General features: G+C 41.3%; 1 protein-coding gene across 4 annotated transcripts in view; it reads right to left on the bottom strand.

Annotated features, from left to right (window-relative positions):
* Positions 1–758: 758 nt before the first annotated feature.
* Positions 759–27,825, bottom strand: part of LOC106584620 (transcription factor SOX-6) — a 184,144-nt gene continuing 157,077 nt past the window's right edge. For all 4 annotated transcript variants that reach the window (XM_014170103.3, XM_045706435.2, XM_014170102.3 and 1 more), the window contains 4 exons: positions 26,433–26,538; positions 21,787–21,960; positions 14,561–14,777; positions 759–4,378 (listed from right to left, as the gene is read on the bottom strand). In XM_014170103.3, the coding sequence (XP_014025578.1) occupies positions 4,075–4,378; positions 14,561–14,777; positions 21,787–21,960; positions 26,433–26,538 (801 nt within the window). In that variant the 3' untranslated portion in view covers positions 759–4,074. The remainder of the gene's footprint in view (positions 4,379–14,560; positions 14,778–21,786; positions 21,961–26,432; positions 26,539–27,825) is intronic.

Here is a 27,825-nt window from a genome sequence, read left to right as displayed (position 1 = left end):
CACACACACACACACACACACACACACACACACACACACACACACACACACACACACAAAGGATAACTCATTATGAAGGAAAAGAACAATAGGCCATGTTGAAATCGGTTCCCAAAATTATACGAATAGAAAGGGTAATTACCAAATATTATTGGACGGCGGGTGACATGGATGGGAGACGGTATACAATTGGAATGTATAATATACTTCTGTAGGATTACCATGGAAAAACAACCAGTTTTGAAAGCAGTTCCTCCATGAAAACCCCAATTTAACCATTGATAATAATAGCTTGTGTTTGAGTCAATACTATTTCTGAGAAACCACCTTTTAATCAACAAATGTCAAACATTTCCTCTGATCTCAATTTATAAACACTGCACTCTTTTCTTTCTCATCACACCATATTGAAAAGTGAATATCCTTTATATGGCATGTTCATTCTTATTAAAATGTATGCATGGACTCAGTTGCTGCAACTACCTTCCTACTGTGTGTGTGTGTGTGTGTGTGTGTGTGTGTGTGTGTGTGTGTGTGTGTGTGTGTGTGTGTGTGTGTGTGTGTGTGTGTGTGTGTGTGTGTGTGTGTGTGTGTGTGCACTTGGTTAGATCAGCTTGGTACTAGTCTCTTGTTGAAGATACTGCTTAAGTGTTATAATCACTAATAAACAAGTAAAAACAATAACTTACAGCAAAAAGTACATGCTGTCTTCTGTCCACTGATAAACACCTAATACAAGTCAATGATTAGATTCTGAATTTGTAAGGAAATCTCAGTCTTTATTTTTTTCTGATTGTCTTTCTCACCAAGTTGTACTGACACTTTTAGAGCCAACACCGGCTAATAAATACAATGAAATGTTAAAATGCACAATTGAATTTCAAATACAATACTTAACACAAAATGTGTGGGGCCAGGAAGAATTACGTCTGCTTCTGTAGGTTGGTTGAAACTGACCGGTGGTCTGAGTGACCTTTGAATTTGTGTCAAAGGTCAGAGCACTTCAGGCAGCACTGAAGCTAAATCAACTATTTCTGCATAAATAATACAAATGTTACTAAACTGGAAATGTACTCAAATCTGGCGTCCAAACAGGTGATGTTTTGTTTGTCAGAATTTTGTCATTGTTGTTTTCTAAGGACAACTTCACATTAGACAGTACTGAAAAATACCACTCATATCCAGTGCCTGTGATGCTTACAAAACTTGAAACAATGTCTTTGCATGAGGTGAACAGTACAGCTCTCCTTTTTCTGTAATGCAAGCAAAATCAAACTTCAGTCGTAACAAAAATGTTATTTTCTACCAACCTGCAAAATATCATTCGACATGGTCGTAAAGAGATACAAATCACATACAAATCAACCAGAAAACAGAGTAACCTAAACCCGGCTAAAATAGAGGTTGTAAAAGTATACATATTTTCAAAGTAGAGATGGGCATATGAAAATAGGACTTATGGGTATATTTTCATTTACCTGAAATATCTGTTTCAAAATATTCTTGCACTACATTTTTGAAATGCTAAAGCTAATATTGACTCATGTTTTTTTTGCCAATGTACCAATTTTACAAAAACAAAACATTGGTTTGTATTTTGAAAACCATCTCTGGCTACATAATTGTAAACTGTTCAATTCACAGAAACAAATCTGATCTTCTGTATCTAGGTACAATAGAGTAAATAAAACCTACATTTAAAAAACCCTAAATATATGGTGGCCCTACCATATAGATGACTGTCGGGACCGCTCCTCTGCATTTTACTGTATGACAAATAGAACTAGAAGAGTTCAACGTTAAGACTTATTGTGCCTATTATGATGTCCTGTGTCTTTATCAACATTTGCAGAGTCTATATAACACGTTTTATTCACAACCTCTATACTCAAACAAAAGAGATTTCAAACCTAAAAGCCACTCCAGCTGAATGTCAGTGTACTGTAACAGTTTACCAAAATAACGAATTTGATCGTTTTTGGCCCCTATGCATTATGGATGAATTAAAGGGGAAGTTCAGGATTTTACAACTTGATATTAGATGATTCCTCACCCTGAAAGTATTCTATGGGCCAGGAGAAACTGTAACCCATTGTTGTTTGGTTTTCTCTAAGCAGCCAATACAAACTTAGGCTAGATTCAAATCAGGTTAAGTGTTAACCGGCGATAGCCGACTCCCACATAGCTGATGTTTTGGCGGTGTCGGAGGTGTAACTGCGTTGGAGCTGTCAAATCAGTGAGCAGCTGCTCTTGATCATTGTCACGAAGCCACACCCATCCCACTCGTGTTAGAAGTTCAGAACGAGAAAGTGCAGGCTATATACTGTAGAAATAATGGCCCTCAAATTGAAAATCATTCAGTGAAAAAATGTGGATTTCTATCAGCCTAATTGAGGTGTTAATTACATCTCACATTCCAGTGTTCGAACTTGTAAACAAAGCTGCATGGGATTTCTCTTAATGTGACTCCGTGCAGCCAATGGCAATGTCTGCTTTAGGTATAATGCCAAGACCTTCTTGTGGATTTGACAGCGCTAACGCAGTTCCACCTCCGACACCATCAAAACATCCGCAATGCAGATGTCAGCTAAAGCGGCAGCTTTCTCCTAATAGGGACACCTCAGCAATAAAAACTGATTGTATAAGACTTTTTGCAGCATCAGCATTAAGACTAGAATATTTCTGAATGATGTGAATGTAGGTTTGGCACATTTGAAGAAAATTGTACAATATCTCAGAAAATAATAATTATAATAATAGGTATTTTCTCCTCTGTTTCATTGTCAGTCTGAACATTTCTACCACTCACTCGTATGAAATCAAAAACACATTCACAAGCTGGCACAGCATACCTGAGCAAGGATATAAACCCCATCATAAACAGTAATGTAACATATTGTAAGCATTTGTCGAGAAAGGTGTAGATGTACTGTACTCATAAGAAATAATAGACGAGAGCTAAGGATTTATATTCACTTTCAAATGTTAAAGTCCTGACAGTGCAAGGTTTTACAGGCAGTAAGTAACCTGTCAGGACAATTTCCATGGAAATCCAGAAACCCACAATCAAAGGAAACATATCATAAAAACTTAAATCACACTTAAAATAACATTTAAGCTGTTGAAGACCAATTTCTGATGTCTCAGTCAAGTCCATGGACTCTCCTTTAAAAAACCACACGCAGAAATGTGTCAGTTATCTCTTTGTTCGAACATTCTCTTCTCATCGCCCTGACTCTTACTAGCTCTTGACTGTGTTGGATTGTCTTGTTCAGTGTCTGGAGGTTGTCTCAGCCCAATCACTTGGTACGGGATTGTTCAGAAAAAGTGTTCTTGTCCAAAATTGTAGTTTGAGAAACATGGACGGTCTGTGAGATCTTCGAATGCTCAGTGTATGTCACGACCTGTCCAGAGTCAATCAGAGAATGCTCAGTGTATGTCACGTCCTGTCCAGAGTCAATCAGAGAATGCTCAGTGTATGTCACGTCCTGTCCAGAGTCAATCAGAGAATGCTCAGTGTATGTCACGTCCTGCCCAGAGTCAATCAGAGAATGCTCAGTGTATGTCACGTCCTGCCCAGAGTCAATCAGAGAATGCTCAGTGTATGTCACGTCCTGTCCAGAGTCAATCAGAGAATGCTCAGTGTATGTCACGTCCTGTCCAGAGTCAATCAGAGAATGCTCAGTGTATGTCACATCCGGTCCAGAGTTAATTATAGCATGCTCAGTGTATGTCACATCCTGTCCAGAGTCAATCAGAGAATTCTCAGTGTGTCACATCCTGTCCAGAGTCAATCAGAGAATGCTCAGTGTATGTCACGTCCTGTCCAGAGTCAATCAGAGAACGCTCAGTGTATGTCACATCCTGTCCAGAGGCAATCAGAGAATTCTCAGTGTATGTCACGTACTGTCCAGAGTCAATCTGAGCATGCTCAGTCCGTGGTGCATCAAATCCCGGACAAATTGTTCCGCCCCCCTTGTACTGTTGAAAAGTTGTTCTGAGCAAAACTCAGTCTCTGTCATATTGTCCTGCTTAATTTTTTTTCTAAAAGTTCAGAAGTTCTTCTGAGCAGGTTCAGTTGGCACTGACAGGCTCCCGTGTCTCGTGGTCGCTGCTGTAGTCCGATTTGTCCTCAAAGTCTTCGTACATGTCTATCTCGTCCTCCCCGTTGACCGGGTGGTCACCGGTCACCATGGCAACCGGCTCGGGCTTGACCACGCCGAACGTGCTCTGGATGACGGGGATTGCGGGCTCGGGGCTGGCCGACGCGCTGGAGCAGTCCGATGTCAGGTGCGGTGAAGGCGTGGCTGTCGCCATGGTGATGGTGCCCGGGTAGAGGCCGCCAGCGCTGTTGCTGATGGGGATCTGAGGCTGTGGCCTGAGGTAGAGAAGAAAGAAAGAAAGAAAGAAAGAAAGAAAGAAAGAAAGAAAGAAAGAAAGAAAGAAAGAAAGAAAGAAAGAAAGAAAGAAAGAAAGAAAGAAAGAAAGAAAGAAAGAAAGAAAGAAAGAAAGAAAGAAAGAAAGAAAGAAAGAAAGAGAAAGAGGGAGGGATAAGGAAGGAAAGAGAGAGAGAAAGAAAAAGAGTGAGGGGGAGATAGAGAGCGACAGAGATAGAGAAAGAGATTGAGTGAAAGAAAGAGGGAAGGGGAGATAGGAGGAGAGTGAGCGGAGAGAGAGACGGAGAGAAAATAAGAGAGAGTGAGCGGTAGAGGTAGTGAGAGAATGAGAAAAAGAGAGAGACAGAGAGGGTGTATTAGAAAAACAGATTCATTCTTTGCCAGACTGATTTTGAACGGTGCATTAATTCTTCAGCTATTTAAAACAAGTTGAACAGTAGCTCACTCTCTTCTTTTGGACAAGCCTTAACACAGAGCTTCTGCCAGCACACAGTAATCCTGTCAACGTCAGCTAAATAACCTTTCCAGAAATGGATGGAATGAAGGTAAACGCATATCACTCAAGCAAGCCCTCTGGCTCCTCAAATGAAGCACATAAACCAAGAAAATTGCTGTCAGTTTCCTCACCTAACAGTTCCTCCTCCCCCTTCTAGAAAACAATTACAGCAGAGAACAGTCTTAACTACTTAAAAACTACCCGGTTTTCATTATACGGCGAGCTTGGTCGAAATTGGTTATACCTCAACTTATAGCCAAGTTATTTGATTTAGTCATGAGTGAAACTCCAGCCGCTACAGCAAATCAGGCTTTGCTTTCGCTTGACCACACACAGTAAATGACAGAGTTAAGCCTGTGACATCTACCTATACCGCCACTCTCCCCAGTTAGCACATTTGGCTCCTTGGAAGATTTGGGAATGTATGTTTTTCGTTTCACATTGGTTATGGGAACGAAGCCATACGTTTTCTGACCGGTAAAATTGAAAGTTTTTAAACGTTCTGAGAACAGAAGTGAACATTTTGCCTGTTCTGGGAATGTTTATTTTCAGGATGCAGCGAGGTTCTGAGAACATTTTACTCTGGTTCCTTAGAAGTTTTCATGTGAGGTTTTATTAACGCTCTGAGAACGGAAATTGTAAGTTATGAAAACATACATACTGTGTATATATATATATATATATATATATATATATATATATATATATACTGCTCAAAAAAATAAAGAGAACACTTAAACAACACATCCTAGATCTGAATGAAATAAATAATCTTATTAAATACTTTTTTCTTTACATAGTTGAATGTGCTGACAACAAAATCACACAAAAATAATCAATGGAAATCCAATTTATCAACCCATGGAGGTCTGGATTTGGAGTCACAATCAAAATTAAAGTGGAAAACCACACTACAGGCTGATCCAACTTTGATGTAATGTCCTTAAAACAAGTCAAAATGAGGCTCAGTAGTGTGTGTGGCCTCCACGTGCCCGTATGACCTCCCTACAACGCCTGGGCATGCTCCTGATGAGGTGGCGGATGGTCTCCTGAGGGATCTCCTCCCAGACCTGGACTAAAGCATCCGCCAACTCCTGGACAGCCTGTGGATGGAGCGAGACATGATGTCCCAGATGTGCTCAATTGGATTCAGGTCTGGGGAACGGGCGGGCCATTCCATAGCATCAATGCCTTCCTCTTGCAGGAACTGCTGACACACTCCAGCCACATGAGGTCTAGCATTTTCTTGCATTAGGAGGAACCCAGGGCCAACCGCACCAGCATATGGTCTCACAAGGGGTCTGAGGATCTCATCTCGGTACCTAATGGCAGTCAGGCTACCTCTGGCGAGCACATGGAGGGCTGTGCGGCCCCCCAAAGAAATGCCACCCCACACCATGACTGACCCACTGCCAAACCGGTCATGCTGGAGGATGTTGCAGGCAGCAGAACATTCTCCACGGCGTCTCCAGACTCTCTCACATGTGCTCAGTGTGAACCTGCTTTCATCTGTGAAGAGCACAGGGCACCAGTGGCGAATTTGCCAATCTTGGTGTTCTCTGGCAAATGCCAAACGTCCTGCACGGTGTTGGGCTGTAAGCACAACCCCCACCTGTGGACGTCGGGCCCTCATACCACCCTCATGGAGTCTGTTTCTGACCATTTGAGCAGACACATGCACATTTGTGGCCTGCTGGAGGTCTTTTGCAGGGCTCTGGCAGTGCTTCTCCTGCTCCTCCTTGCACAAAGGCGGAGGTAGCGGTCCTGCTGCTGGGTTGTTGCCCTCCTACGGCCTCCTCCACGTCTCCTGATGTACTGGCCTGTCTCCTGGTAGCGCCTCCATGCTCTGGACACTACGCTGACAGACACAGCAAACCTTCTTACCACAGCTCGCATTGATGTGCCATCCAGGATGAGCTGCACTACCTGAGCCACTTGTGTGGGTTGTAGACTCCGTCTCATGCTACCACTAAAGTGAAAGCACCGTCAGCATTCAAAAGTGACCAAAACATCAGCCAGGAAGCATAGGAACTGAGAAGTTGTCTGTGGTCACCATCTGTAGAACCACTCCTTTATTGGGGGTGTCTTGCTAATTGCCTATAATTTCCACCTGTTGTCTATTCCATTTGCACAACAGCATGTGAAATGTATTGTCAATCAGTGTTGCTTCCTAAGTGGACAGTTTGATTTCACAGAAGTGTGATTGACTTGGAGTTACATTGTGTTGTTTAAGTGTTCCCTTTATTTTTTTGAGCAGTGTATATATATATATATATATATATATATTGTTTGTTGTATCCTTAACCCTTTACACTTGTGGGAATTGGCCTATGTGGATAGCGCTAAATTGAAATGTTCCTTACAGAAGAAATATGAAATGCATATGTATGAGCATAGTAGCAATTGAAAGGGAACAGTTTGGAGATTATGGGAAAATTATTAGACCAAAGTTCACCTTATACAAGACTGAATCCAAACATTACACAGTTGATTTTATGTGTATTTTACATTTACTGTACTTTTCACTGCATTTGTTGATAACGACATCTGAAAATACTCTGGACACATTCAGTAACATGATAAGAAAATTCCTGGAAAATGTGGAGTAGGTGCAACATAAGACAAAACAAATTGTCCAAGTGGCCACAAACCTCTCCAAAGTGTGCACAGTTCCTATGTAATTTCAACACACTTTAATGACACAAAGAAGAGTCTTCAACTATAATGTGCTTTTTTGAGCTCTTCTTAGCTGTGCCATTGAGGAACTAGAGCAAGCACACAATTACTGTTGTTGTTTACGCAATCCAAAAACAGACCATTTTAAATCACAATCTGGGTCAGGTGGGCATCAATTGAAAGCTTGTTCTATTGTCAACATCTAAGTTATAAAAGACGATCTTGCGGTGTTAGGCTTTCACAAGGGAATTCAGAGAAACAGATCATCATTTTGGTGCACATAGAAAGGGGTGCATTCATTTAGGCACTTAACAATGACAAAATCTACCATTTTCAACCCACGTATACAGACACAACGCATCACCGGGGGCAAACTACCTGCCCTCCAGGACACCTACACCACCCGATGTCACAGGAAGGACAAAAAGATCATCAAGGACAATAACCACCCGAGCCACTGCCTGTTCACCCCGCTATCATCCAGAAGGCGAGGTCAGTACAGGTGCATCAAAGCTGGGACCGAGAGACTGAAAAACAGCTTCTATCTCAAGGCCATCAGACTGTTAAACAGCCATCACTAACATTGAGTGGCTGCTGCCATACTGACTCAACTCCAGCCACTTTAATAATGGAAAAATTGATGTAATAAATGTATCACTAGCCACTTTAAACAATGCCACTTCATATAATGTTTACATACCCTACATTACTCGTCTCATATGTATATATTGTACTCTATACCATCTACTGCATCTTGCCATCTTGATGTAAGGTATCACTAGCCACTTTAAACAATGCCACTTTTATATGTTTACATATCCTACATTACTCATCTCATATGTATATACTGTACTCTATACCATCCACTGCATCTTGCCTATGCCGTTCTATACCATCACTCATTCATATATATATTTTTTTATGTACATATTCTTATTCATTCCTTTACACTTGTGTGTATAAGGTAATTACTCGTTGGTTATTACTGCATTGTCGGAACTAGAAGCACAAGCATTTCGCTACACTCGCATTAACATCTGCTAACCATGTGTATGTGACAAATAAAATTTGATTTGAGGTGCGTGTTCCGTGGGGAATTGTCTTCACAATAGATAAACATAGGCTCATTCTGTTCAGAACTACGTCATCTTCTAACTGTACATTAAACATAGTGACCATCATTAACTTTGACACTGTATATGACTTGAGTTTTATGATTTGGAAATGTGAAGTGCACATTTGGACTCATAGGTGTTTGGCTTCCTTGTATGACATCAAATTAGTATTTATTTTAACCCTCAATGTCTCATCTTTCAAAAGACATAGAGTCCTCTTAACTTACAGCATTTCCCTCAATCAGACAACAAAACATTGCAAAAGTTGCCCAATTAGCGGGAGGGATGGGGGTAACTTCTTCCCGCGCGTGGTGCTCAAGTTCAGAACGGCTGTCAGTCAAAACCCATACAGCAATGTGAAGTGCAGAGCCTGAGCTCTGACATCATTTATAGCATGTTACTGTACATCCACTGCGTTCCAATTTAGGCATTTATCAATGACAAAATCTACCATTTTCAACCCACGTATACAGTGCATTCGGAAAGTTTTCATACCCCTTCCCTTTTTCCACATTTTGTTACTTTACAGACTTATTCAAAAATGTATTAAATTACTTTTTTCCCTCATCAATCTACACACAATACCCCATAATGACAAAGTGAAAACAGGTTTTACAAAAATACCTTATTTATAAGTATTCAGACCCTTTGCTATGAGACTCGAAATTGAGCTCAGGTGCATCCTGTTTCTATTGAGCATCCTTGAGATGTTTCTACAACTTGATTGGAGTCCACCTGTGGTAGATTCAATTTATTGGACATGATTTGGAAAGGCACACACACCTGTCTATATAAGGGCCCAGAGTTGACAGTGCAAGTCAGAGCAAAAACCAAGCCATGAGGTCGAAGGAATTGTCCGTAGAGCTCCGAGACAGGATTGTGTAGAGGCACAGATCTGGTGGAAGGGTACCAAAAAATGTCTGCAGCATCGAAGGTCCCCAAGAACACAGTGGCCTCAATCATTCTTAAATGTAAGAAGTTTGGAACCATCAAAACTCTTCCTAGAGCTGGCCGCCTGGCCAAACTGAGCAATCAGGGGAGAAAGGCCTTGGTCAGGGAGGTGACCAAGAACCCGATGGTCACTCTGACAGCACTCCAGAGTTCCTCTGTGGAGATGGGAGAACCTTCCAGAAGGACATTACTCTGCAGCACTCCACCAATCAGGCCTTTATGGTAGAGTGGCCAGACAGAAGCCACTCCTCAGTAAAACGCACATGACAGCCTGCTTGGAGTTTGCCAAAAGGCACCTAAAGATTCTCTGGTCTGATAAAACCAAGATTGAGCGCCATGCCTGGAGGAAAGCTGGCACCATCCCTACAGTGAAGCATAGTGGTGGCATCATCATGCTGTGTGGATGTTTTTCAGCGGCAGGGACTGGGAGACTAGTCAGGATTGAGAGAAAGATGAATGGAGCAAAGTACAGAGAGATATTTGATGCAAACCTGCTCCAGAGCGCTCAGGACCTCAGACTGGGGCGAAGGTTCACTTTCCAAAAGGACAACTAGCCTAAGCACACAGCCAAGACAACGCAGGAGTGGCTTTGGGACAAGTCTCTGAATGTCCTTGAGTGGCCCAGCCAGAGCCCGGACTTGAACCTGATCGAACATCTCTGGAGAGACCTGAAAATAGCTGTGCAGTGACGCTCCCCATCCAACCTGACAGAGCTTGAGAGGATCTTCAGAGAAGAATGGGAGAAATTCCCCAAATACAGGTGTGCCAAGCTTGTAGCGTCATACCCAAGCAGACTCGAGGCTGTAATCGCTGCCAAATGTACTTCAACAAAGTACTGGGTAAAGGGTCTGAATACTTATGTAAATGTGATACTTCTGTTTTTTTTATTATATAAATGTGTAAAAATGTAAAAAAACCTGTTTTTGCTTTGTCATTATGGGTATTGTGTATGGATTGATGAAGAAAAAACCCCTATTTAATACATTTTAGAATAAGGCTGTAACTAGGATTGCAAAATGAACTTTCAATAAATTCCCTGGTTTCCCAAAATCCTGGTTGGAGGATCCTGGAATCAGGAGGGAATAAGTAGGAAATCTGGAACCCTCCAACCAGGATTTCTGGAAAAGTTCCCTGAATTTTGCAGCCCTAGCTGTAACGTAACAAAATGTGGAAAAAGTCAAGGGGTCTGAATACTTTCCCAATGCACTGTAGGTACGAGTGTAAAGGGCTACAACTTTCATTTAATGTTTCAATAAGACTTTCAATAACACTGCTAGCTTATTTTGGGTTAACTATTTGGAACTCCAACCACGGATAGGAAACATGGAAATTCATTTCCTTGGGCATTAATCATGCCAAAACATTTTATTTTATTGGGACATGGCATCAGTGAGATTCAACCCTATGATCTTCTGTTCTCTATCCATTGAATAAGTCCACTGCGCCACCAGGATGAACCTAGCATGCCATGTTTTTTTTGAAAATAATGTTCATTTATTTTAATTGTTTTACCTTTATTTAACATTTTAGTCTATTCAAAAAGACCCATTTCAAAGGAAACAAGCACTCATTCAGATCAGTGTGGCCAATTACTGGGCCACACACATGAACACACTTAACAAGATAGAGGATAGAGACAGTTTTGTTGATGCTGAGAAATAATATTTTAAATAGTATTCTTAGAACATTCTCTTCAGGTTCTGAGAATGGAATTTAGAACTTATGATGTTAATGTGTACAATTCCATCTTTTTTTACATTCCCAGAATATTGCCAAGAACTGACATAAAAGAGAATCATACCTTCTCTGAACGTTCTGAGAACATCGCTTAAGTCACAACATTTGAGAACTTAAAAATATGACATTAAAAAGATCCACATGGGAACTGTTCTGTGGAAGTACTGAAATTCACAAAAATTAACATTGTTTCTTAACGTCCTCAGAACAATTTGAGAACATGACTTTAGATGGAAACATGTAGGAAACGTTATCCTGAAGTTCTGAAATTCCCACAGAAGAACGTTGTTTCTTAACGTTTTTGGTACAATTTGAGAACATGCCTTCAGATGGAAACCTGAAGGAAACGTTATCCTGAAGTACTGAAATTCCCACAGAAGAACATTGTTTCTTAACTTTCTCCGAACTATTTGAAAACATTCCCAATGTCAAACCAGTTGGAGAACGTTCCTAGAACATTACAAAAATGTAAATGAAATATAACCATGTTTGAACTTTTAACCCTTTCACACGTACAATCACACGGGGTGTGATCGTTCTACAGTGGTCCCTGAAGCGTACGATCACACCCCGTGTGATTAGAACACTCATTTAGAACACTCATTTAGAACGGCCAGTTTCGAATGACGCAACAATCAACATTTGAGCTGGCCACACTTTTTTCAGAAACTATTTACACAAACACAGTCCTTACAAAGTTATGTCCAGAATGTGAGCAGTTTATTTTTGGATGCAATGTTCAGATATTCACAGAAGTATCTATAGCATAACACAATCATCCTAACCGGAAAAATGTAGGCTACATTTGTCCTAGCGCTGAGGAAAGATTGACGCAACACAAGCGGTCATATTTTCTAACTATCGGCTGACATAAACTACACTATGAATTAGCTAATAGCAATTACTATGTACAATTAATCACATCACGGGTGAGCTCATCGTTGATCAAAATAATTGAGTAAAACACTTTCTAGAAATCGAAAGTAAACCGACGATTAGTTTCAGCGCGCAGCCATGCTTTTTTACCTCACAGAAACCGAAGATAATAAGAGAAGACAAGATGAGTTGTTGAAGGGGTGTGGTCTACCATCATTCACATCCCACATTCACTTCTTGAAGTTCTCAAAAAATGAGTGAACCCTTACTCACCTCATTTTGTTATAGCATCTTTGGTCCGACAGACGATCAAAGTGAAACCCAGAATGCATTGTATGTCAACAAACATGGCTCCATACACAAAGCTGGAATTAGCTTAGCTCATCATAATCAGTACAACCTTCAAAACATTATTTTACACACATACTATGCACCCTTTACAATTTATGCAAAAATCGGAACGCATGATTTATCACGGGTAATTGAAAAACGTAAATAAAATAGTAAATATATCAATAATACCACACAAAACATTTTCTGATAGTGATTTATTGATACAAATTGCGCGTTTAGGCAGTCAATCACGGTAACCTCTCACTCCCACTCTGAGCCATTCAGTGTTGTTGTTTATGTAACAATCACATCCTGGAATGGAGAGAACGTTTGAACATCACGTGCATAAAAAAACAAACGCTGGGGCGACCGTTAGAGATATTTGGAACTCACGCGTGAAAGGGTTAAGAAATGTTCTGTGAAAGTAATGAATACCAAAAAAAAAAGTTTTTATTTGTCAAGTTCCTTAACTATCATGCACCATTCCCAGAAAGATGCGGGGAGGTTGTATGCAAAATAACCATAGGACAACCACGCTCTCACCAAGCGCTAAGAAATATGGTTCTCAGAACATTGTGTGCTAGCTGGGTCTCTCTCTCCCTCTCTCTCAAACATCTGCTTACGTTTTATATCCTGGTAGTGTAATGTCTGTGTCCAATTTCTACCGGCAGCAAGCGCCCGCCATTGTCCTAATTTAATAAATGACAACTATTAAAAATCGTTCCAATTCAAAGCTGTGCCCCTGGTAAATCCATTGAAACGAGGCCCGCCGTGATGACTTAAAACACATCCATGCCTGTTTCCTATTAAGACCAAGCCACTAGTTTTGTCTGAGTCTGAAATGGCACCCTTTTCCCTATATAACGCACCACTTTTAATCAGGGTCCCGGTCAAAACTAGTGCACTATTTAGGGAATAGGGTGCAATTTGTGACACTACCTTGTTCTCAGCATTGCCTACAGTTTGACAGAAGAGGATGAGAAAAGCATAATGATAAGGGACCTCATTATCGTTAAACTAGTAGTTTGGATTACAAATTCAGCTCACAGCTCAGCACTATTGCTTGAGGGACATGGTCAGAGTCAGTACTTGGTACATTGGGAATTAGCCAAACAACGAACAACTTCCCTTAACAAAATGATTAGGACCAGTTGATTCAAGTGTACCATCTGAAAATGTGAGCAGTCCATGAAAAAATATTAAAGGGATTGTTGATCCCAGGGTCACTGTTTAATTATCACTTTAAACTTAGTATTAAAGGGGAAGGTGCAGTTGCTACATCTACTTTTGGACTTATAAATTAACTATATGTACCCAATGTTTCTTGACTAATATAACTTATAAATGCCTCATGAGCTTAGTTCAACTTTCACACACCATCAGAACCCAGAATATAAGCTTGTTTAACTCCAACGTTTGTAAAAAAAAAGTAAATGTAAACAAAACACTATACAGCCTCAAAATATGGTTAAAACTATACTTTTGATATCATGGATGGTCAGTCCTAGCTCTGTCTATGAATTTGAGAATGGTTACAAATTTGTCCAGCTCATCCGTCAGCTTTTTATCTAAAACAGGGGCGAGGAGAACACTTAGTTATAGTTTGAACTGCTGATTGCTGCTTTAAAGGCTAATTACACTCCAAACAGTTTTCTGACTTCAAAATAAGTCTAATGTCAAGATGAATTCACATACCACTCCATCGGTTATGTTTTTACAGCTATATTCAAATGATTGAACAATATCTCTTTGTTTTGGAAATCACATGGTGCTTATCTTTTTCCATTTTAGATTGTGGCAGAGAGCTGAATCTACACAACAGATGACCTGGGACATGGATTTATGTCAACAGAAGACCATTTTGAGGTTTGAAAACATTTGACACAATTGGATTTTGGAGTGTAATGTCCCTTTAAGTACACTACCAGTTAGCCTAAAGAGTTTATCCCAGTAGATGAGATGGAGTGTCTCTCTCTTACCCCACACTGAAGAACTGCCTCATCTCCTGCCGCCGTGAGCGCATCATCTGCTTGTACTCCCCGATGCGGAGCTTTTTCCCGTCGATGATGCAGGTCCTCTTGGGCCGGGGCTTGTACTTGTAGTTGGGGTACTTTTCCAGATGGTTCTTACTGAGACGGGCCTGTTCCTCATAGTATGGCTGCTTCTCCTGGTTGCTCATGGACTTCCAGCGAGAGCCTGTACATGGGATAACGGGACACATGCACCAAGAGTCAGGGTTGAAACACAAACTACAGTGTAAGGACGAACGCACACACACAAACAAACACACTCACATGTTCACACACACACACACTCAAAGACAGCATGAAGGTATTGGTGTTCGAAGAGTGTATTGGAGTCAGTTTGTCCAGTATGGTCCTGTAAATAGTATTTTTTTCACCATTTAGTGGATTGCAATGTTCAGTAAATTGATTGTTTATGTTCTAATAATGTGGTTAAATTAGCCATTGAACTGTATGTGTCAGTACTTCCACTGCACTAAATGTATCCTGTCTTACTTCTATCATAGCAGGACATCTCTTCAGGTAGGAGCCTCTAATAAGAGAAACTACTAGTTTGAAAAAACAGTCTTTAAGATTGGCAGGGGATCTCTGATACATTGTGTTCTCAACATGTCTCTCCTATAAGCACCCAGCTGACAGAACAAGTGGACAGGTCCGTTACCGCAGGAATGGAGCACATCTGCTTTCTGACAACCCATTATACACACCGCAGATAGGACACACACAGAGAGGAATCCAGGACTGCGTCCCAAATCGCACCCTATTTCCTAGTTAGTGCACTACTTTTGACCAGGGTCCATAGGGCTCTGGTCGAATGTAGTGCTCTATATAGGGATTGGGGTGCCATTTGGGATGCATCTAGGAATCTGTTTACCAACGTTTATCGAAACTCCCTTATTTTTTTACTAAGGAAACAGGAAACAGTGAGGACACTCCTTTTTTTCATCATGTCCCTCGTCTCCAGCTGTGTTATTGTCTGAGCAGCACACACTCCATCCTCTCCTGATCGCCTCTCAGGTCTAGCGTTTCCCTGGTGTCACCACAAGCAAATCGCTAGCTAGGTAAATATCCGGAATGTTCTGTCTGATACGTGAACTCTGACACTAAATTTTTGACCCCAACTTTGAGTGATGAGATTTGAGCTATCCAATTCTTTAGAATGATAACTTCAGTGATATTTAACAATGTTCTATGGATGATAAAAGTGCAAAGATTGTATTTCTTTAATTCAGCGTTCAGATATATTAGTTATATTTTAGCAAACAAAGTCACTTAATACCATTTGCTCAAAGCCAAACATTTTAGCCTAGTGGACCACCAATTCACGACAGAAAATGCTCTCTCTAAGTATATACAAAGCTTTAGCAAAAGACCGAAAGACCAGGCACATAGTCCCCCTTCTAAAAACCAGCTCCTACACGTTGCCAAGCAACATTCCAAGTTCTTTCATGCAGTCTATGAACTATGAGGGCTGTCTCCCAAATAGCACCATATTCCCTATATAGGAATATGGGCCCTGGTAAAAAGTTGGGCACTGTTTGAAATAGGGTGCCATTTGGGATGTAGATAGGACTCAAGTCTCAAGACAGTGGAGCCCTTCAGCCATTCTGTGTACAGCAAAGTGTAGTGCTCTGTGAATAGATATCTGTGTTAGTTAGCTAGCTAGTATCAACACAAGAAGCACTTTTCACTGCATACATCCATCACCCCAGTCGGGGTCTCAGTGGAGTGTGCGTGTGTGTGAGAAAGAGAGTTCTATGTGAATACTGACTTTTGTAAGAAAAATATATCATTTTTTCCAATAGTGTTTGAATGATTAAATTAGATTGAATTAAATAAGGTCAGACAAATTGATTGATTCATCGATCGATTGGTAGTTGACTGATTTACAATGTTTTGAATGTATCATTGAATGTTTAGCTGGAGGTGGGGGGGTAGTAGTAACGTTCTGTTTCTGTCTCATAAGCACACAGTGTGCACAGTTACCTCTATAAAAGAGCATGCCTACACACTATCTATTTAATGGACCACCATGTTTTGTATTTAAGAGGCCACCAACAATTTCATCAAGGCGAGACAACAGTTCCTATTGGACAAATTCAGCTAGGCCCCTCCCCGTTTCTTTCCGTTTGCTTCTGTTTAAGAAACATTTTGCAACAGAATTGGCGTAATGAACATGCCCCAGTGGACAGTCAGTATAAAATGCCCTCTTGCAACAGCAGCATAGTGCAGATGCCAGCCTATAGAATAAAAGTTTGAGGGAGTTCCTCCCTTCTAAACTCCCCCGTGGTGTTGTGCTCCATCCTGTCAAAACCAAAACAAATGAGTTTAATTGAAGATCATGAGTAGGGCTTTTATTGCTCAATCTAATTCATGCTGATTATAAAAATTAAAACAGATATTCTCAAACTCGCAAACTTTTGATAGACTTAAACAGCTGCTTAAACAAAGCAAGAGCATCATTTATTTTTCAACTCAAAGCAATGAGGCCCAATCAGTCCTCCATGACAACAAAATAATAAACAACATAGTAGGCATAGAAGGCTAATTAGTCCTTCGTTTTTGGGTTATGCTTAGCCCAGAAGACGGTGTGTGTCCTCAGACATGGAGGGAGGCAAACGTCATTCCGCTACCCAAGAATAGCAGAGCACCCTTTAATGGTTCAAGCAGCTTACCAATCAGCCCGTTGTACAAGTACTTAGCAAACTGTAGAAGTGCTTAGCAAACTTTTTCAAAAAATGGTGTTTGATAAAATATAAAGTTATCTTACAAAACAAAATGAACAACAGACTTTCAGCATGCTTATAGGGAAGTGCACTCAACATGCTCGGCACTGACACACATGACAGATTACAGGCTGAAAGAAATTGATAGTAAGAAGATTGGGAGCTGTTCTGTTAGAATTCAGCGCAGCTTTTGATGTCATTGATCATAACCTTTTGCTGAAAAAACGTAGGTGTCATGGATTTGCATCCTCTGCCTTATTATGGATTGAGTTACCTATCTAATAGAACACTGAGGGTTTTCATTAATGGGAGACTCTCTCATGCAAATTCAGTTGTGTGTGGTGTACCGCAGGGCAGCCGACTAGGGCCATTATTGTTTTCTGTTTTTACAAATGTCCTTCCACTGACCTTAAATAAAGCCTGTGTGTCTATGTACGCTGACGACTCAACAGTATACACGTTGGCTGCAACAATAAAATAACTAACGGACACCCTTAACATAGAGCTCCAGTCAGTTTTAGAATGGGTAACTAGCAATAGGCTGGTGGTAAATATCTCAAAAACAAAAAGCATAATTTTTGGGACAAACCACTCGCTCAATGCTAAACCTCGTTTAGATCTATTATTGAATAATGTGGCTATTGAGCAAGTTGAGCAAACTAAACTGCTGGGTGTAACCCTAGATTGCAAGCTGCCATATTCAAAACATAGACTCGATGGTTGCTAAAATGGGAAGCGTTCATTATATGATAGGGCGTTGTTCTGCCTTCTTGACATCTCAGCCGACCAGACAGGTCCTATAGGCCCTAGATTTGTCACATCTAAACTACTGCCTGGCTGTGTGGTCATGTACGGCAAAGAAGCACATAGGTAAATTGCTGTTGGTCCAGAACACCAGCAGCACGTATTGCACTTAGATGTATAAGGAAGGAAAGTGTCAGTAACATGCATGTCAGGCTTTCCTGGCTCAACGTTGAGGAGAGATTGACTGCATTACTATTAGTCTTTGTGAGAGGTGTTGATGGTACCGAACTGTCTGTTCAGTTGGCACACAGTTCGGACACTCATCGGTACAACACAAGGCATGCAACCAGAGGTCTCTTCACAGTCCCCAGGTCCAGAACAGAGGCTGGGAAACACACAGTATTAAATAGAGCCATGACTACATGGAACTCTCTACCATCCCAGGTTACTCAAGCCAGCAATAAACAGCTTCTACACCAAGCCATAAGACTCCTGAACAGCTAATCAAATAGCTACCCAGACTATTTGCATTGACCCTCCCCCCCCCACCACGCTGCTGCTACTATGTTATTATCTATGCATACCCACTTTAATAACTCTACCTACATGTACATAATTATCTCAATTACCTCGACACCTGTGCCCCCGCACATTGACTCTGTACCGGTACCCCCTGTATATAGTCTCCACATTGACTCTGTACCGGTACCCTCTGTATATAGTCTCCACATTGACTCTGTACCGGTACCCCCTGTATATAGCCACGCTATTGTTATTTACTGCTGCTCCTTAATTCTTTGTTATTCTTATCTCTTACTTTTTTGGTATTTTCTTAAAACTGCATTGTTGGTTAAGGGCTTGTAAGTAAGCATTTCACTGTAAGGTCTACACCTGTTGTATTCGGCGCATGTGACAAATAACATTTGATTTGATAAACAAAAACGGATAAAATAACACCTTACTGCACAAAGGGGACTGTGATGAGACACAGCCATTTTATATATCTTGTATTGTAACTTGCACTGTATTATGTATTAGACCAAGATATTGTGTGTACTGATATATATAGGCTATGTGTGACATTTTAAATGTATGTAGATCGGTCCTTGACTAATAATGTTCTGTACTATATACTATGTCATGTTTCATGTGGACCTCAGAAGGGTAGCTGCTGCTTTTGTAGCGGCTAATGGGGATCCTAGTAAATATCAATACTAAATACCAAACAATTTGACTAATTTATCTTTCCATATTCCCATGTCCTATTCTTGAAGATAAAGGGGCACTAAATAATTGGAATAACTGGAAATCTGACAGACTTTTTTAAAATGTAAAGATATAGCCTAATCATGGCTTTATCATATTATTATATGTAGTAGAAATGGGTTAGAACATACCTACAGAACCGTACAGAACAAGCACAAAGTACACTCTTGTTGGCTGGCCCTCGCTTCATACTCGCTGCCAAATCCACTGGCTCCAGGTCATGTACAAGTCTCTGCTCGGTAAAGCCCCGCCTTATCTCAGCTCACTGGTCACCATAGAAGCACCCACCCGTAGCCCGCACTCCAGCAGGTATATCTCACTGGTCACCCCCAAAGCCAATTCTTCCTTTGGCCGCCTTTCCTTCCAGTTCTCTGCTGCCAATGACTGGAACAAACTGCAAAAATCACTGAAACTGGAGACTCATATCTCCCTCACTAGCTTTAAGCACCAGCTGTCAGAGCAGCTCACAGATCACTGCACCTGTACATAGCCCATCTGTAAATAGCCCATCCAACTACCTCATCCCCATACTGTATTTATTTATCTTGCTCCTTTGCATCCCAGTATCTCTACTTGCACATTCATCTTCTGCACATCTACCATTCCAGTGTTTTATTGCTATATTGTAATTACTTCGCCACCATGGCCTATTTATTGCCTTACCTCCCCTATCCTACCTCATTTGCACACACTGTATATAGACTTTTTTCTACTGTATTATTGAGTGTATGTTTGTTTATTCCATGTGTAACTCTGTGTTGAACTGCTTTGCTTTATCTTGGCCAGGTCGCAGTTGTAAAGGAGAACTTGTTCTCAACTAGCCTACCTGGTTAAATAAAGGTGAAATCTATTTATGGCTATGAAAACTCTAACATTGATTTATCCTGCAATAGATGTAGTTCAATTGGTAATATTCATTTGTTTTCTTCTAATGCCTCTTAAGCAGGTTGACGTTTATTGGGTTGAGTCTTGTCTGAGGCAGAATTGAGCAATTTCTGCTAGATGGGCCAGCTGCAAAGGCAAAATTGGCTATGTTGTACATATTAATGAAAACAAAAATGTGCTTTTTGGTCTTAATTTAAGGTTAGAGTTAGGCATTAGGGTTGCAGTGTGATTATGGTTAGGGTTAAGGTTAAAATCGTACTTTGTGGCTGTGCCAGCTAGTGACCACTCTGCAGAGCTGCTTCAACCAGATTCATAAGGGGTGAGTAATTTAAAGTACCTGATTACGTTACTGAGTTATGGTAATCCAAAAGTTACGTTACTGATTACAATTTTGGACAGGTAACTAGTAACAGTAACGGATTACATTTAGAATGTAAGCTACCCCAGGCTGTGTTACAACGGGCCGTGAAAGGGAGTCCCATAGGACGGAGCACAATTGGACCAGCATCGTCCGGGTTAGGGGAGGGTTTGGTCGGGGGGGATTTAACTTGGCTCATCGGGCTCTAGTGACTCCTTGTGGCGGGCCGGGTGCCTGCAGGCTGACTACCGGTCGTCAGTTGAGTGGTGTTTCCTCCGACACATTGGTGCAGCTGGCTTCCAGGTAAAGCGAGTGGGTGTTAAGAAGTGCGGCTTGGCGGGTCATGTTTTGGAGGACGCATGACTCGACCTTTGCCTCTCCTGAGCCCGTTGGGGAGTTGCAGTGATGAGACAGGATCGTAATTGGATCGCAATTGGATATCACGAAAAAGTAACCTACCCAACCCTGACTATTGGGTCGCAGCCTTTTCTATTTGTTAACTATACACCACTTGCTCGGAAGCTCTACCGGACCGTGTCCCAGTCCAGGATGATTTGCTATGTTTTCACACACACAACCGCTAAATTGGTGTCTGTGGTAAATCAATCTGCTTAATTTTTGCAAATGAAAGGCCCTGTATGACCATAACAAGGCCACAGTGTATGGGGGCTGTCTTTAGAAATATATATTTGTATATTGTTAGGTGTTTTATACACTTTATTAAAGGGATACTTCATTATTTTGGCAATGAGGCCCTTTATGTAGTTCTCTAGAGTCAGATGAACTTGTGGATACTATTGTTATGTCTCTGAGTGCAGTTTGAAGGAAGTTGCTAACTACCACAATTGCTAACTAGCATGCTAGCAGATACCCATAGACTTCCAGTCATTGGGCTAACGCTAGTTAGCATTGGCTCATGAAAGTACCTCTAAATTCCTTCATACTGGAAACAGAGACATAAAATTGATATCCATGAGTTCATCTGACTCTGGGGAAGTAGATAAAGGGCCTCATTGCTAAAATGCCGAAGTATCCCTTTAAAGACCGCTAGGAAATTAGAGGGGGAGACAGGCAAGTGGGAGAAAGCATGAGAAGGATGAACGCATGCATTGAAACCTGGTCTCCAGTGGGGAGTTTTATATGTAACATGCCAGGGAGTATTACCACTACACCACGGCTCTGCACAAAAGAGGTCATCTTACCCAGGATCTTGCTGATGTTGGAGTTATGCATGTCGGGGAAGGTCTGCAGGATCTTCCTCCTCTCGTCCTTGGCCCACACCATGAAGGCATTCATGGGCCTCTTGATGTGGGGCTCGGCACTGTTCCTACCCCTGGCCTCCCTGAAGACCCGTGCTTCCGTAGTGCTGGCACCACCTGTGGCATGGGAGGGACATTGCATTACTTAATCAATCGCTCACTCGTTTGTGCAAAAAAAGCCACAAAATGTCACAAGTACATGTACTGCACTGTATGTCCAAGAGCGGGGACGACGCTCCGATTATCAGCCAGATAAGATCTCCATTTATTCTCCTGTGTTTACAGCTCTGATTTCAAGCTACAGCGTGATGAATGCTTCCCAATCCACCGTAGCCTGTAAACACTGGGGGTTTATGGAAAAAAGGTGGGCTTCTGGGCCAGAAAAGAGAAAAGTCCCCAATCTGTTTTAACTGCCTTCCTTCTGCTTGCTTACTTCGGCAGGGTGGAATTGTCTGAGACACAAACAGTGCTAGTGGGTTGGAAAGAGGGGGAGAATATAGAATACCATTTCTTGTTCCCCATAGACGTAAGTCCTTAATTTGAAAAACAACAAAACGGAAACCCTGCCACTTTATTTGTATTTAGCTGAGGGATGTGATGGGGTTATTGAACAAAGCTCATTAGGCCTTAAATGATCAGAAACAGCTGTAAATATCACAGAGTGGGCCTTTAAATGGGCAATCTGCAGTTTCTGCATCACTTTTTGGAGTGATATGCACCCAATGTTTCTTGACTAATATAATTTATAAATGCCTCATCAGTTTAGTTCAACTGTCATACCCCATCAGAACCCAGAATATAAGCTTGTTTAACTTCAATGTTTGTAAACAAAGTAAATGTAAACAAACACTGTATAGCCTCAAAACATGGTTACAACAATACTTTTGATATCATGGATGGTCAGTCCTTGTGTCCATACCTCTGTCTTTGAATGGTGACATTTCTCCAGCCTATCCCTCAGCTTTTTACTGAAACCGTGCTGGGGATTATGTTTTGTTATTGTTTCAACTGCTGATTGCCACTTTAAGTGCAAGGCATCTGTTTGGAGAACATTTTGCTTGGACTGTCAAGTGTCCACTTCTGAGGCGTTCCGAGAGGAACACAATACATATTTGTGTCTGGTGAATACCTGTGTTCAGAGCAAACTCTCTATCTGTGTCTATTCTATAGGGAACACAGTTGAAAGAGGCCCAAAAAATGTGGCGCCACCTAACCAAGGGCCCCAAGTGAAGGGTCACTGGCATCCATTTAGCCTGACCAGGATGTGCCCACTTTTACCTCAAACCTAACTTGTTCTACTGTCCATAGTCGCGGGATGTGGTTTTGGAGTGGGGGTGCTGCGATGTTTTTCTTTGTCAGGGGTGGGGTCTTTGCCTGCGCGGCAGACGGCTATATCGGTCCGCTAATACAGGACTATTAAAAGGCCCAGTGCACTACTTTTGTGAAGAAAAAATATACATTCAAAAAAACACACATACGTAACATTACATTACATATACACCCAGTACCATGCAAAGGTTTTAGGAAGGTTTGAAAAAATGCTGTAAAGTAAGAATGCTTTCAAAAATAGTAATGTTAATAGTTTATATTTATCAACTAACAAAATGCAAAGTGAGTGAACAGAAGAAAAATCTACATCAAATCAATATTTGGTGTGACCGCCCTTTGCCTTCAAAACAGCATCAATTCTTAGAGTCAGGGATTGTGTAGGCACATAGTCAGGTGTTTGATTAAACAATTATACCAAACAGGTGCTAATGATCATCAATTCAATATGTAGGTTAAAACACAATCATTAACTGAAACAGAAACAGCTGTCTAGGAGGAATAAAACTGGGCGAGGAATAGCCAAACTCAGCTAACATGGTGAGGTTGCTGAAGACAGTTAACTGTCAAAAGTCATACACCATGGCAAGACTGAGCACAGCAACAAGACACAAGGTAGTTATACTGCATCAGCAAGGTCTCTCCTAGGCAGAAATATCAAGGCAGACAGGTGTTTCCAGATTTTCTGTCCAAGCTCTTTTGAAGAAGCACAAAGAAACGGGCAACGTTGAGGACCGTAGACGCAGTGGTCGGCCAAGGAAACTTACTGCAGCAGATGAAAGACACATCATGCTTACTTCCCTTCACAATCGGAAGATGTCCAGCAGTGCCATCAGCTCAGAATTGTCAGAAAACAGTGGGACCCTGGTACACCCATCTACTGTCTGGAGAAGTCTGGTCAGAAGCCTTCATGGGACCCTGGTACACCCATCTACTGTCTGGTCAGAAGACTTGCGACCAAAAGGCCATACCTCCGATGTGGAAACAAGGCCAAGCGACTCAACTATGCATGAAAACACAGGAACTGGGGCCGGATTCACAAAACCTTAGGAAGAAATTTCTTCCTAATTGCCATTTTTTTCCCTATAGACTATAGACTTAAGAAGAAATTTAAGCAAAGTTACTATTCCTCAATAAAGTTATTGGAAATGTTCTTAAGGTTTTTCCTAAGTTTCTTCCTAAGAAAATGTTAAGAAGAAATGGGAATCTTGAAAATAATGCATTAGGATTTCTTCTTGGTAATGTACTTTAATTTTACTTTTATTTAACTAGGCAGGTCAGTTAAGAACAAATTCTTATTTTCAATGACGGCCTAGAAACAGTGGGTTAACTACCTTGTTCAGGGGCAGAATGACAGATTTGTACCTCGTCAGCTCAGTGATTTGAATTTGCAACCTTTCGATTACTAGTCCAATGCTCTAACCACTAGGCTACCCTGCCGTCCCTTAACTTTAGGACAGCTAAACCCTTGTCTTGAGATGAATGGATACTTTTGTAACCATGTATGTTTTCTTGCGCCACAGACACAGTTGGCTACCGGATATTTAAATACAGCAAGAATACAAATGAAACACGCATAATCTAGCTAGCTAGTAATTAACAATATATTTCATTATTCTAGCACTATCTCGTCAATTTGCAAAGAAGAACTTGGCTAACTTAGCTAACGTTAACGTCATTAGCTATTTTGGCTATAATGTCTTTACACATTAACTAGCTAACATAGCTAACTAACTTACCGGTCGCACAGTCCCTCTACCACCACCTCTATGGTGGACGACACCTTCTCCTCCAGCTGGTCCACATGAATGGTCTCTCAACTCCCTTCTTCTTAGCAGCCGACTTGATGTCGGACCACTTGTTTTTAGGGCGTCACTGTCCCTTGCCATACCCCCGACAGCAGAGACAGACTAGGCCACTCTTGCCCATCCTCTCCTTTTGGTCTCTGCAGTGACCCCGCAGTTATCAAGTCTCCCCAACAGCAACCTTTTCCTGGCTGCTATTTCCTCCACCATCACCTCAATGTCTTATATGGTTATAATGTATGAAAAATAACGAAACAACCAAATCCGATCATCCCTGTCACATAGGCTTATTTATTGGTTTCAAGCACGTCACTAATGTCAATACAGAAATAAGATATTTACGAAGTTCTTAAGAAAGATATTTACGAAGTTCCTAAGAACATTTTGAGGAATTGCATTTTTGAACTATGTTATGAACTTTTTTGTGAATCCGGCCCCTGGGGTGCAGAAAAAATGGCAGCAGGTGCTCAGGACTCATAAGTCAAAATGTGAAATATTTGGCTGTAGCCGAAGGCCTGGAGTGCGGTACACGAATGAGTGTCTGCAGGCAACAGTTAAGCATGGTGGAGGTTCCTTGCAAGTTTGGTGCTGCATTTCTGCAAATGGAGTTGGGGATTTGGTCAGAATGAAGGGTCTCCTCAATGCTGAGAAGTACAGGCAGATACTTATCCATCATGCAATACCATCAGGGAGGCATCTGATTGTCCCCAAATATAATCTGCAGCATGACAACAACCCCAAACATACAGTGAACGTCATTAAGAACTATTTTCAGCGTAAAGAAGAACAAGGAGTCCTGGAAGTGATGGTACGGCCCCCACAGAGCCCTGATCTCAACATCATCGAGTCTGTCTGGGGTTACATGAAGAGAGAGAAGCACCTGAGGCTGCCTAAATCCACAGAAGAACTGTGGTTAGTTTTCTAAGATGTTTGGGCAAACCTACGTACTGAGTTCCTTCAAAAACTGTGTGCAAGTGTAGCTAGAAGAATTGATGCTGTTTTGAAGGCAAAGGGTGGTCACACCAAATATTGATTTGATGTAGATTTTTCTTCTGTTCACTCACTTTGCATTTTGTTAGTTGATAAATATAAACTATTAACATGACTATTTTTGAAAGCATTCTTACTTTACAGCATTTTTTCCCACCTGCCTAAAACTTTTGCACAGTACTGTATATCTTTTTTTTCTATTATTATGATTATTCAGGGGATGCTGCAACACCCTCAGCACCCCTACTTCCCGCAGCTATGCTAATGTATTATAAATATTCATTTGACCTCTCTCTTCTCTTTTCCTCTGTTCTACTATTATGCACCAAGCTATATAGATACGGGTTGTAAGCATACACACATAAACATCAACAGAATGCACTTACATAAAAGTATTGAGAACTGAAAGAGATAGTTGCGGAAGAAGAACATCAGAAATGTAGAAAGAAAGAAAGAGACGAAACCCACCATGAAGATCCTCAGGTCTGGTAAGGTCAATGACCCTGTGGCCCATCTTTCCATCCTCTCCCAGGTTGCCCAGGTGCTGACTCAAACTCTCAAAGTGCATCCGCTCCTAAAATACAAAGAGGTCAAAGGTCAATCAGGGTTGAGTGCGGTTCGAGTCTGCCTAATAGTGATAGATAGATAGATAGATAGATAGATAGATAGATAGATAGATAGATAGATAGATAGATAGATAGATAGATAGATAGATAGATAGATAGATAGATAATAGATAGATAGATAATAGATAGATAGATGATAGATAGATAGATAGATAGATAGATAGATAGATAGATAGATAGATAGATAGATAGATAGATAGATAGATAGATAGATAGATAGATAGATAGATAGATAGATAGATAGATAGATAGATAGATAGATAGATAGATAGATAGATAGATAGATAGATAGATAGATAGATAGATAGATAGATAGATAGATAGATAGATAGATAGATAGATAGATAGATAGGAGGGAAAAGAGAGAGAGCGGCCCCCTAAAAAGTTTGTTTAGCCACAAAAAGAGACAATACGCCAGATCTACCCAGAGCTACCATGTAAGCTGACTCAGTGCTCCCCACCCATCCTGCCTACTGTCTCTGATTATTCTGCGCTGCCTGCCCGCCATCCCGCCCTCTCCCTCAAATGAGTCCAGCATGCCGTCTGTAGCCCTCCAGCTAAAATTACCCTGCCACGCTCCCGAACTGTGGTGGAAAACAAGGGCCTCCACAATCACCACACATCCACTCATTCCTCCACCTCTCCTCCTCCTCTCCCCGTTTTCTGGTGACAAAGGCATTTTGTTTGACGGAGGGAATGGTTGCTGGATGAAGTCATGCCGTGGTAGACGCTGGCAGCACCGATGGAACTTGGGGCCTTTTGTTTTTTTTATATATATATATATGTGTAGGGAGCCAGGGAGGGCCAATGTCAGCACGACGTTAAGGGCTGTAATCAGGCCACCACAGAACATGTGCCTGGGCAGCGCTGCACACACCACAGAATCTGCTCACAGAGAACTAAGAGAGAGGACTAAAACTGGAAGACCTACTGAGAACTAACACTGGACCAATAGAGGACTTACAAAGATGACTAACACTGGACCAATAGAGGACTTACAGAGATGACTAACACTGGACCAATAGAGGACTTACAGAGAGGACTAACACTGGACCAACAGAGGACTGACAGAGATGACTAACACTGGACCAACAGAGGACTTACAGAGAGGACTGATTTAGGACTTAATCTGTAACAGGACTCAGTATGACAGCAGGCCTAGAGTCAGTCCAATGTGGTCACTTGTAAATGACAACAATGACTAATCAACATTAGCTACATAGTTCAAAGCTATA

This window comes from Salmo salar, chromosome 23, assembly GCF_965601325.2.
Source record: "Salmo salar chromosome 23, fSalSal1, whole genome shotgun sequence".
Classification (NCBI taxonomy): Eukaryota; Metazoa; Chordata; class Actinopteri; order Salmoniformes; family Salmonidae; genus Salmo; species Salmo salar.
This window is presented reverse-complemented; position numbering and strand designations above follow the sequence as displayed.